The sequence below is a fragment of the Aspergillus saccharolyticus genome (genome assembly GCF_003184585.1).
Source record: "Aspergillus saccharolyticus JOP 1030-1 unplaced genomic scaffold BP01scaffold_82, whole genome shotgun sequence".
Taxonomy (NCBI): domain Eukaryota; kingdom Fungi; phylum Ascomycota; class Eurotiomycetes; order Eurotiales; family Aspergillaceae; genus Aspergillus; species Aspergillus saccharolyticus.
In genome coordinates, this window is record NW_020290692.1 from 22981 (window position 1) to 35416 (window position 12436).

At 53.0% G+C, this 12436-nt stretch overlaps 3 protein-coding genes across 3 annotated transcripts; all 3 read left to right on the plus strand.

Moving 5' to 3' along the window:
* The first annotated feature begins 54 nt into the window (after positions 1–54).
* On the plus strand, positions 55–4194 carry BP01DRAFT_361508 (putative AT DNA binding protein). Its single transcript, XM_025576170.1, has one exon. The coding sequence runs from the start codon at positions 269–271 to the stop codon at positions 3740–3742; it is 3474 nt and encodes a 1157-aa protein (XP_025426126.1). The 5' UTR covers positions 55–268; the 3' UTR covers positions 3743–4194.
* Positions 4195–5176: 982 nt separating this feature from the next.
* On the plus strand, positions 5177–6010 carry BP01DRAFT_378083 (uncharacterized protein; the record flags this gene model as incomplete). Its single annotated transcript, XM_025577035.1, has 2 exons — positions 5177–5620; positions 5780–6010. The coding sequence occupies 2 exons, from the start codon at positions 5177–5179 to the stop codon at positions 6008–6010; spliced, it is 675 nt and encodes a 224-aa protein (XP_025426127.1).
* A 3221-nt stretch (positions 6011–9231) lies between these two features.
* BP01DRAFT_308980 (protein kinase domain-containing protein) lies at positions 9232–11454 on the plus strand (the record flags this gene model as incomplete). Its single annotated transcript, XM_025572362.1, has 1 exon — positions 9232–11454. The coding sequence occupies one exon, from the start codon at positions 9232–9234 to the stop codon at positions 11452–11454; it is 2223 nt and encodes a 740-aa protein (XP_025426128.1).
* Between the last annotated feature and the right edge of the window lie 982 nt (positions 11455–12436).

Sequence of the window (12436 nt, forward strand, 5' to 3'; positions counted from 1 at the left end):
AAAGTCCACACCCGGCCTCCATTGGGAGACTTGTTTATGTTATGGATGGATGATCACTCAGTTTCCCCCTTCCCCTCATCGTGGAACTAGTGAGTCCTGTCCGAACATTGAGATTCGCGCCTTGCTTGATTTATGCTTGTGTCTCCCATGAGATCAAAGCCGCTGTCTAGCGCCCGGCGGTGGTTGATCCTGTCTGTTCAAATAGACGCGACGGGCGAAACTTGAGAGTCGCCCCTCCCATGGCCTGCAGCTGTCTTTATACCCCGATATGTCCTCTAGCACCTCGAGCTCCTCCCCGGACATTCTTGGGCCATCTGGCGATAGTGATTATCTAATCTCCTCGCCCTTCAAACCGTTCACGGGCCGTCAGAGCTTCATGTCGCCTGCTGACTTTAACCTCCTCCAGAGTCCGCGGACGACAAAACGGAACAGACGCTCGCGGCTCAACCTCACCTCTGGTGCCCATTCCTTCGAATTCAACGATGTTGTTCTCCCGGCCTCGCCGAATCTGAAACGAACCGGGAAACAACAAGCTTTGTCCCCCGATAAGCTTCAGTCCGATGGGAATGTCAGTCCCTGGAGGATTCGTGTGACTTTGGAAGCCACGCAAGATCAGGAGAACAACAACGATTACGGAAGCCCGACGCGAAATCGGCCCAGGCCATCGACCATGACCACAAAAATACCACTCAAAGATGAATCCGAGCAGACGCCTCGAAGGCGCAGAGGCCGCCCAAGGAAGTCCGATACACTATTACTGGATGCCATTCCAGCCGCGGGCAGCCCTGGTCATACGCCAGGTCCACCTGGGTCCGTGCAGAAGAGAAAACGTGGTCGCCCCAGGAAGACCCCGCTGAAGCCGGCTGCGGCGACGCGACTAGAACGCGAAATGGGAACATTAGACATTGAGATGGATACTCCAACCGCTGAGTCTCGATCGCGTTGGAGCCCCTTGGATCTTGCCGGAGACGCAGGGTCAGACGGGGATGATGTCGGTTCTCCCGAAGACGAAGAGATGGTCGATATCTTCGAGGATGAGCTCTCTCCGGAACAGCCTGCAGTGGCCACCCGCAACAACACCACTCCGCGCGTGGCATTCGAACCCACATATGATACCCCAAGTGTTGACCATCTAGACAACGAAGAATACAACTTGAATTCAACCCCATCTAAAATGCCGTCTCCCGTGCGCGAAGCACAGCCCAGCGCTTCCCAAAGCACATTACATGCTGGTCATACACCCAGACCGCCACGCCTATATCCCACTCCAACAACATCTTCACCAATTCTGGGGGAGGAGACGCAGGAGCATACTCAAAAGACGACTGCGCCTAGCAGTAGTCGCCGTGCAAGTAGATTGTACAGGAGGAACGATCCGACGGATGTACATAAAGAATTCGACTCAATCATGGAAAGTGAAGGATTCAGTATGGTCTCACTGGACACTCTTCCATCGGCTAAGCAACACGGCATCGGCGGTGATGTTAATGAAAAAGTCGCCAAGAATGCTCTCAAGCCTTTCCTGAAGCGAGAATCCAACGGCGTCCTAAAGCAGAGAACATCGGTTTCCCCGGCCATTAATGACGATAACGGTTCCGCCTCTCGCCCAGAACTGGAGCCAAGACCGGAGAATCAGGCTGAAGACTATCCTCGCATGCGCTCCGCTCGCTCCGTCGAATCCGATTCTTCCGCTCAGCGCGCATCTGGCGCTAGACCAGCCTCGACGCGAAATATGCGCTCTTCCTCTGCCGGTTCGACATCGCAACCCGGCCAGAGAGGGCAGAGGCCACTGCTTAGGCTTGTCCGCATTGTACGCGCAGGTATCATTCTGCAGGGACCTCTTACCGAATCGAAGGAGCAGCGTTTTGCACGAGATCCTAATTCCGCGCTAACCGCGAACCAACAGCGGTTGCAACTTCTTTTCCGAGATTTGAATCCTCAAAGTCAGCAAGTACTGCGGGCAGGCTTAGCTTTTGGACTTGAACTTGCGAAGCAGAGACTAGCGGAAAAAGGCATACAGCAAATAGCAGCAGACGCTGAGCTGGATGTGCAAACGGCACCACGGAGCAGAGAGGCCACTTACTCCGAGTCACCCCAGCAGGCGCTGAGCGGGGCAGACTTTGATACCCCCGGCTCAGTCATGAGGCAACGGATGGAAGAATGGCAACGTGAAAGGGACGCCATCAGTCGAGAAATCCAAATGGCGAACTCCAGTCAAGTCATTGTGATCGATAGCGACAGGAGTGACCAGTCAGATGTTTCAGTCGAGCATGAAGAATACGGGAACGAGGCGGATGATTTCAACAATGAAGCCGAGACCGCACGGAAACAGGATGCCCACGTAGAGTCAGACCAAGCGAACGAGGAAGATGACGATGAGGGTTACGAGGACATTTGGCAGCAAGAGGCAATGGAGCAAGGCAACCAATCGCATCACTTGTCTGTGCATGACGAGAATTGGAATGACCTTCAACCTCGAGAGGGCGAGATCAGCCCTTGGAAAACCGGTTGGACCCCCGCACGCAGTCAGGCAGGGGGACTATACTCTCCGGCTCACTGGACTAAAGAGCACGAAACAGTGCCATTTCTGGGCCGTTCAAGAGTCACGCAGCTGCGGGAGGCAGAGGTGGATCTTACAAACCTATACCGCGCCGATCCCACTCCGAAGCGTCGCCGCTACTACTATGGAAATAGTTCTCCTTCGAGTAGCGCAAAGGGATCACCGTCAGAAGGTGGCTCGCCATTAGATCAAGCACCCGATCGGCAAGACTTCCACGATGATGCGTCCGAACATGAGCATCTGTCAGAACACTCGATCGAGTTTGGCTCTCACAGTGACTTGGAAGACGAAACGTTTCAGATTGACCCCACCACTAGATTGGAGATGGCGAGACAGAACGGTAGAGCAGAAAACATCAGAGATAATGTCGAAAGTCTTGCCGATGCCGCTGTAGCCGAGGGGCAAATCTCTGGAGCTGCAGCGGACAACACTCCCGAACCCCCACGACGAGCCAGCCCAGAGAACCAAGCATCATCCTGGTTTCAGAAGATTACTAGCCTGACACCTGGATGGCTCAGAGCGCCCAAATCTCTCAGACTAGCTTCCCCAAGAGAGAAGAGTTCAGTAATCCACGACGATGACGACAACGACGACGACGACGAAGCAGCAACCACGACAAGACCACCACATACTCGTGATGATGCCTACTCGGAGCGCATAGAGGAAAATCTACCAACGTCGTCCGGACGACAACGCTTCGGCTTCTACGATTCATTGGAAGATACGCGAGACCCTTTCTACGAAGAAGTTAGAGAGACAAGGCACAAGCGTCCAACCACTCGCTACTCCGGGCAGTTTTCGGATGACCACTATCGCTTATTGCATAATCTTTACCGCATGTCTAAGAAGCATCCTGAACGCTTCCCTTATTATCCGGCTGCTGGCCGTACCGATATCATTGGGGATTGGATCTGGACGTCAGACGGAGTCTTCGGTGTTCCGGTCACGGAGGAACAATTTGCAGTCATTGACAGGTTCGCTCAGCAGGTCTCTCGAGACGACATCATGGCCGGCGGCACGGGTCAGATTACTTGGACGGAGGCCGACTTGCATAGAAGATTAATCAGCATTATCATTGGCGAGCAGATTAGAAAGGAACGGCGGCCGATGCGCTACAGGGATCATCCGGGGAGAGGCAACCCTCGAGGCAGGGACACAGTCTATGAGACGTGGCGCAGATGAAGGTCCAGAGCTGCACGTCGCTTGGTCACTGACGTGCAAACCCCGACATAATGATTGTCTGGAAACCAGACTTGGTCTCCGCTGGCACCTGAGCTAGCGTATGCTGCAATGAGTTCTATTCTTGATGCAACTTTTCGGGTCGTTACGGAGTGGCAAAGCGGTGGCCGGGGTGAATTTCTCGTTCGCATTGAGTTGGCAGGCTTACTTTTTCCCTTTCCGCGTGCTTTTTTGGTATTGCACGTACTTTGCACATGTACAGTACTATTCCCCCTTGCTCTTTGGGTTCTTTAGGTTGGGCGTCTAAGGTTGGCCGCGGACGAGTCAGCCGCCAGAGCATTCATTTCTTGCTTCTTGTTAATATATGGATTGAACTCCTGTGACATCATTGGTGTATGGATTTGACTTTTTTCGCACTCCAGCGTATGCTCTCGATCTGGTTTGCAAACCTTTTTTCTGATTGTCAACTCGTCAATGCCGTGTGTAGGAAGAAAGTTCGAGTATGTATCCCGTCTATCTGACCAAGATCTCTCCCGCGGAACGTACTCCTCCTGCGGAAAAGAATGTTTGCCTTGCAACATTTCTCTCGCTTCTTCGCTTCTGAGCAGTTCCATGGTCTTCCCTGATCGAGTCAGTGTGCGTGCAACCCAAGGCCGGACCATGTGCCACGTTTCCCTGCTCCTCCAGATGCAGTTGCTGAAGGGTCTGAAGGACTGGTAGGGTCCATGACATGCCTGACCAGTCTCAATTCTGCTGTGATTGGGTGCATTTGTTGTAGTTTCGACTGCGCTTCTGCAGGCATCAGGACGGGTGCCAGCCAAGCACAAAGAGACGAGACACACGAGTTCTAGCCCCCCATCCCTTCTTTCAAGGCCTGAAGTGAGAGTTGTACGTTTGTCTCTTATGGCGCCTAATTGAGAAAATTGCGGGTCCGTTTCCTATCATTCTGTTGAATCGCTGCAGGATGATGTCCCGTTCTTTCAGGAAGTGAGCAAGCCGTGGATGAAGAGGTTTTAGATCTGAGATATAAGAAAGGTAAATGCCAGATGAAGGCGAGAAGGGAAAGAGGCGGGTTCATATCTCAGGCTCAGACACAGACGAGACCAAGTCACACGCGAGTCATCCGAAGCAGCAGACCAGGGTGCCTTGCAGAAATACCTCAGGCTCTTGTTCTTTCTGCCTTTTTTGTCTGTTTCTCTTTTCTCCTCTTTCACCACAGAGAGGACCCTTGGCCGGCAAGCAAATAACCACTTTGTTTACACCGTGGCCCAACGGAGGCGACGCAGACGAGACGCACGACCCAGGAAGGGAAGGTCATCCCATCCTGCCCTTCACTCTTTTCCTCTGCTTTTTTCATCAATTCTTCTTCCCTTTCCCTTTCTCCTGCGCGCGTTCTTCCTTGTCGTCGACTGGGACGATAGTATACCTTTCTTGAAGATGGGGGTCAGTAACCCGGTCAAATACGTCTTGGGCCTGTCCCTTTTCACCAAACGTCCGGACCAGCGGTCACCGGGGGCAGCGGTGTGGAAAGGCAAGGCCATCGACCACCATGGGCATGCGCATGAGGTCCGCTGGGGCGGTGCTGTGCAGGACCCTGCCGGTGACGAGGATGCCTTCGTCGCTGCAGCTGTGCACATGGCGGTGAGCGAATCCGACGGGAGCAGATGCAGCGGCAGCAGTAGCCGGAACAGCAGCGACAGCAGCGGCAGTGGCAGCAGCAGACGGCAGTTTGGAGTCGTGCGTGTCGTGAGCTGGGCAAGTCTGGTTGGCGAGCGATGTCGGTGGACGATGAGGCAGGAACGCGAGTTGGCGATCGCCGAGCTGGAGTTGGCTCGCTGTCAAAAGGCCTGGAGTTCGGAGCAGGAGTTATGGTTGACTCAGGTGAGTTAACGGGTGATTCATGCATTTCGAAACTTTCTTCTTTTGCTCTTTCTCCACTCTATACCGAGCCAAGCGCTGGGAAAAAAAAAGTAGGGGCGGAGCGAGTGCCCAAGGAGGGTTTCGTGGTACCTGAATGAACAAACCCTAACTAGTCACCAGATCAAGGCTCTTCACGAGGAGAAAGAGGCCCACGAAGAGTTTCTCCATCACCGCGCGAAGCAACAGGATGAGGAACAGCAACATTTTCGCAAGTCGTGGAATCGACGTCGGTCCCAGGAGGAACCGTCGCAACATCCGCCTCAGCCTCACTCACAACCACCCCAGCGAACCACTTCTACACATCGGGCGAACAGCAAATTGCGACGCGGTATTCGGCGCATGGGATCATAAAACGTCACCGATGGTCTAGCCTGAAAACTGGCAACACTCGACAACCCAGAAAAAAAAAAGGAGGTAGGTATTCCATCGCAGCTGAGGCTCGCACACGCCCCGAATCCAGCATGAAACGATGATCCATTTCTGACAGGTCTCGCTGGACAGGCTTGACATAGGTATTCTGGCAACAGAATAGGAAAAGAAAGAAAGGAGCAGAACGCTTTAGTACTCAACTTTCACGACCGGTGACATACTGACAAGCCTTTCCTGGCATAATTGTGATCAGCCCTGCAGGATCGTCTCTCCTTTCCTGGATGAACAGGCGAGATGAAGTCGGGAAATTCACTAGCTTGGAGACTCTTCTCTGTCTCTTGATTTAAAGATTTGCATCATGTGCCTCTTTTTTTATTTTCACTCATTTTCATTTTTCTTTCAAGGGACCTCTCTGCCTCACCATGGATGGTGATCCAGATAGATCATCAGATGCACATACTCGCAACTGCAACTTCGGCCCGCCTCCAGTGGAGGAATGAATTCCATCTAGCAACTTGATCGTCTGATACTATTGTTTTGTCCGGCACAGCGAGTGAACAAGCAGAAGAGAGCGCCAAAAGCACGGGTACAAATTCATCTCCTTCTTGTTTTCTATTTTCCTGTATTGTCTTTATTGTCCAGCCTTGGACACTCGATGTCACTACTATGGATGTACTACGTACTGTATCATTCGTTTCTTTTCTTGCCGCATCTGCAGTGGCTGTCGTCGCATGGAGACCAGGGGTCATCATGTTGCACCGCATCGCATCGTTCTTGTCATGCGTGATCGATCTCCGTCTGTTGATCTAGCATATGCATCCGAGCCGCCAATTCCAATTTCTCCTTTGTTTCAATCAGAAAGGAAACCGTAGCCTGGATACAGCGCTGCTATGAGATTGTGGGATTTCCATGGGTAGTCTATTTTTGTCACAGCGTGAATCATTAGTCACTCTGGGGAAAATCCCGCTAAAGACGATCTCAGACGCTTTGAGCCAGCGATAATCATGCCGCAGTCATGGCACAGTACGGAGTACTTTTGACGCTGTGTCCTAAATCATCTCTGGACTAATTTGACTTAAGGGAAACAAAGGGCGGCGCTGCCCCGGCGGAGCGGCGAGGACCGATCGCGCTTCGAGATAAGGAGTCGGCGGTAGTTCGTTCCTACTATCTTACTAAGTTACAGTAGTTATCTACAAAAGTACCGATTTACTACTGTGGTTAGTTTAGTCCGCTAGTACCCAGCTGGGCCTGGAGATAAGGCAGAAGAACTCACATATCCTTCTCTATGAAAAGTCCAGACTGGATTCCCCGCGCAAGGACCACACATGACCCCCGACGTCCACTTCCTGTCGAACCGTCTATAATGTGCAGTACGTAGTAAGTGATCGGTTTGATCTTTGTCTCAGGGAGCGTATGCAGCCTGCCTGATTCAGCCCTCTTGACACTGATCGACTTAACATGTTCAACTGTAAGACCCGGGGTTCGGGACTAATTACCAGTGGTGCGTAGTTACCGATATTCCCTGGTAGAAAGGCCTTGATGAACGGCGAGCGGCTTATCAGGGGGGCCAGCACTGTGACTAATGAGCGCATTCTCATGAGTAAATTCCATTGTCAGAGGGAGGATTGGGGAAGAGACGAAGACTTGAACTGATAAGCATGTATCTCGGAATGACGAATAGGCGGCAGCGATAGGACTTGGTCCAGTTTTAGGGGGATGGCTTCCCTTCAAGGTTGGCTTTGGTTTTACCGTTGATTCTCTTCTTCAACGAACTTGTCTCTTGTGGCGTGTGGCCGAGCCCCAGGATGAATAGTAGTGTCTGCCACGCTCTCTGCCACAAGTTCTTCACACGCGTTGATGCAATCAACGAAAGACAGAAGACCTTCCTGGATTCCTGTGCGCCACGCCACGTTTCTTCTTCCGGTATTGAAGAGCGGCAGCCGCTTGGCTAGTGATCGATAGACAATTCGACCGACGCGCACCCTTGCTGGTTTCGAATGGAACGGACTCATGATGGATGGCATAAGTTGTTTTGTTCCTCGTCGAATCGACATGTACAAAATTCCCGGTTGGGATTAGTGCCCGGTGGCCTGAAATGTTTCTCGAAGCTCTTTCTTTCTTTTCTCCATCCATCAAGTTTTTCTTATCGGCATCATTCATCGGAGATCCGGACAATTCGAGTAAATTCACCCGCATAGCCATGCTAGACTGCTATCAATTCATCGAGGGAGAGGCGGATTACACCGTCTGGTCAGGATCGAGACTCGCCCCTAACCTTGGTGTTGAGTACAAGAAGTTACTGACTCGAACCTCTCATTCCCCACTCACATACGATCCACCGGCCTGGCCACGCTTCCGTGGAAGATCCCCTGCCCACTCGCAACCAGGTGTTCTTCCTCTTTAGTGAGTGCCTTGACTCGCCATCATCGTGTCGCACTAAGAACTGCTTGTTTCCTTCTGCGTGGGTGGTCCTGGCGGCTTCAAAGCATAGACCAACTCCGATGCCCGTCACACGGGCTCGAACACTTATCAGCTGTCGCATAAACCCGTGCAAAAATGGAGTAGATGCTTCCAAAGAATAGAATGAATTTTCTTTCTTCGTCTATGCCTCTTTCTCTCTTCTCAGCCTTCTTTGCTCATGAAGACTATTGATTGGGGACCCCCCTCCTCAATAATACCATGGATGAACCACCCCTTGCTGTTTGATAAGGCTCGTGTCAACCACTTGAGTTCCTGTATCCCCGATATCTACGCCCTTTAAGTTTGATGTTTATTGATATTGTCGAAAACAATTTATTATTTGTAATTTATTTTTATTGTTATTATTATTATTTCTTCTTATTTCATCTTCGAGGTTCCTATCCTGGAGAGGGTGTGGGGTGCACGTCTCTCTGTCTGTCTGTCTCTCTCTCTCTCTCTCTCTCTCTCTCTCTCTCTCTCCATCCACTTCCTTCATCTTCCCCTCACCCTCCCCTGATCTTCCATTTCGGGGTTCGTTCAATGCTCGAAACGTCTGCATGGCAGCCACCACTGACTGATCTCTCTGCATTGAGACATGTTCGTCCTACTTGAATGTCGCCGGAAATAGTATCTCATTGTCACGCTCCCCTTTTTCTTGTCTAGTTACGAGAGTATATTAGATGTCCGCCCCCGCTTGTGGGGAAGCTTCCTCCCTCGACGACCCGGATCGCCATGAGTCTGAAATGTCCGCCCCCGTCACCTCCCTGTGGTGGCCAGAGGATCGCGTGAAAGCCACCCTCTGCCCGGAATATGTCTTTAGCCAGCTTCCTTCCCATGTCTTGCACCGTCTGGTCGCTTCGCTGCCCTGGGGAGAGGGCTTGACCAGCGAATCCTACCTCGACTGCATCATTGCCAAGGCGGGCAGACTCTTTCTCATCCTCGTCGACATCGGCATCCCCGATCGGATCTTCACCTTGATCGATGAGTCTCTGGATGACTCGGATCTGCCGTTCTCCGCCTCCAGCGTCAAGCGCCTGCCGCTATCTGCCGAGGACCCGGATCCCGATCTCGATCATAGGTTCTTCCTGGCTCAATGGCGGTTCATTGTACGCGGAATCCCCGCGGGGGACCATGTGAAATACACCCAGAACGAGGGCGTACCGGTCGAGCTGCTACGCACAGGGCCATCCTTGGTAAGAGAAGGCGTTGAAAAGGTGGTGCTGGCCGGTGCGCCCTGTCGTGTCCTCCTGCGCACGCAAGTCACCGTCGGCGGAGCACCGCACTTCTTCGAGGAGAACGAGGTATTGGAGGAGATTCGCTCCTTGAGGCGATTGGCCCATGACCATGTTTACTCGATCTATGCATCCTACTTTGTGGACAACACGGTTTGCATCTTATTCTCCGGAGTCTATGAACGCACTCTCATGTCCTTTCTCACTGACATGCCGCAACCATTCAAGCGTCTCCCGAAAGACAAGCGACGGCAGATATTGGTAAATTGGCCGCATTGTCTAGCCAATGGATTGTCTTGGCTACATGCGCACAGCCACGCGCACAGCGTCATCCGCCCGTCCAACATCTTGGTCGATGCTGAGTTCCGGGTCTACCTAGGTCAATTTGAGGCACTCGACACGCTGCTGTCTCCGGCCAAGCTGGATGACGTTGAGTCATATCAGTATGGGTCCCCAGAGCGCTGGGTGCGCTCGGTGAGCGTTCAAGATACGAATGTCACGCGACCCACGATAAGTCTCCCCTCTGGGAGTCGTTCCGCGCGCAAACAGTCATCCGCATCGTCCACCCGCCCGTCGTTCCTTAGCCTGTCGAGACTCCGCGGCTCTCTGCCGTCGGATGGCGAGACGGACAGTCCACGCGCAGATTCCGTCACCTCGCAAGGCACTGCCATTCGCATTGGCATGCAAGGCTCCTCGTCACGCATCTCTTTCACACAGTCATCCTCCTCCGGATCGAGTACGGGGAGTGTCCGCAAGCGCGCCATCGGATCCATCAAACGGCCCATGTTCTATACGCCCTCCATCACCTCCTCCCACTCCTCGGGGTCGTCTTCCGCTGCCTCTGCGATTTACCACCCAATCGGCTACCCCATCATTGGCACCAACGCTGCCATAGTTCAGACATGGCAAACCCGCCAAACCGACCCGGAAGCCTCCGATATCTTCTCCCTGGGGGCTGTGATCCTCGATATCTTCACCGTTCTCTGCAAGCGTAAGCTGTCCGCCTTCTCGCACCACCGTGGAGCCAAGAATCGCACTGCTGGCCGTGGAGGCGGCGTTGCCGACTGCTCCTTCCACCTCGATCGAAACGCCGGCCAGGTATGTTCGTGGATCACGCTCCTGGACAATGATGCCAAGAAACACAAAGACCCTATCTTCCAGGCCGTCCGCCCGATGCTCGATGTCGTGCGCGTCATGCTGAGCAGAGATCCCATCGACCGCCCCTCGGCGTTCCAGGTCGAACAGCGCTTCGCGTGCGCGCTTCAGAAGCTGGACGGCGTTCGGCCCCTGCACTGCGCATCTAAACTCCAACACCACGCACCACGATCCCAGAATGCTCTGCGCGTGGGCACCCACAAGAACGCCGATCTATCCTCAAACAACCTGATTGTCCCGCGCGCAGGGCCCGCAGCGCCCCGGTCACCTTCCTCTCTCAGCAGCGTCCCTGCTCCCACGGAGTACTCCCCCACTGCGCAAACCGCCCCCAGCCCCTCCGGAGGCCCCGTGAGCTACCAACCCTCCTCGACCGCCTCAATTTCCAGCTCCAGTCTCCCCGACTGCTATCTGACGGATAGCTATATCACCGCCAGCAGCGACACGGACCACGAACACGACCGGTACATCAGCTCCAGGACTGCATCCCCGTCCCCCTGGCTGGATCCAGAGTATGCGTCCGGCCCGACCATGCACCAGGATCCTTCGTGGAACTATAGTATGGCCATGAGGAAGAACTAACCGGGTTACGACCGCTATCTCCTCGCAATGCACATATCGCCACCCGTAACGCGTTGTTTTATCCACACCATGCGCGCCTCTCCTCCCTCTGATCCATCTTTCTCTCCCCTAACCCGATACAACCCCCTCATCCCTTCCCGAGCGCGTTCCTCTCTGCATACCCCAATACATACCCCGCAAAGCAATGCACATAACTCAAGCCTTCCCACGTCCTAAAGACCCCAAGCGCCTTACGCCGTGATTATCCACCCTCATTCGTCAAGACATACCCCCACGGCCCCTGGAAACCCTCTTTGTACTTTACCATTTACCGAGGGATTGTATATTGCATCTTCTTCCCGAAATCAGGCACCGTACCGCACCCCGTTATCCGTCCTGTATCCCCATCTCTATGCCCCTGGCAGCAGCGCATGATGAATGAACGAGGCATGGTCGAATAGGTAGCTAGATAAGTCAGCAGACAGAGTCCTCTCGGCGGGTGTGTTCTGTTTGTTCTATTGAAATGATATGATACCTAAATTTTTTTTTCCGTGTCGCATGGCTTGCCTCTGTAATTTAGCATCTCTAGCTTATCTGGTGGTTTGTCTGATCCTTTTTCTTTCTTGTTGACTGGTCGTTTCTTGATGAGTTTCCGCTTGGGTAATGATTTGTAACTTGCATCTGTATTCACTTTGTCTGGCGCTGCAGATTGGGAGAGAAAAGGGGGTATGGGGGGGGGGGGGTTAATGGGGAAAGGGTTTAGTCTCCCTTCCAGAGCGATATTCTGTGACCATATGCAAGATGAATACTTGAACATTATATTGGTCGTGTTGATGGGTAACCAGTAGCCATCCTGTGCTCCTCCTATACCTTATACTATGCTATCCTATCTATGGCAGTGCCAGGAGAGGGAAGTGGAGTGAATAAACCAGAGCGCGCGCGAAAATGCGGAGGAAAGCTGAACGTGGGAAAAGGTAGGACAGATATAAGGCGCCGGGTGGTT

What these genes read in the sequence shown, in the direction of transcription:
- BP01DRAFT_361508 (XM_025576170.1), top strand. Translation starts at nt 269, where the DNA reads ATGTCCTCTAGCACCTCGAGCTCCTCCCCGGACATTCTTGGGCCATCT.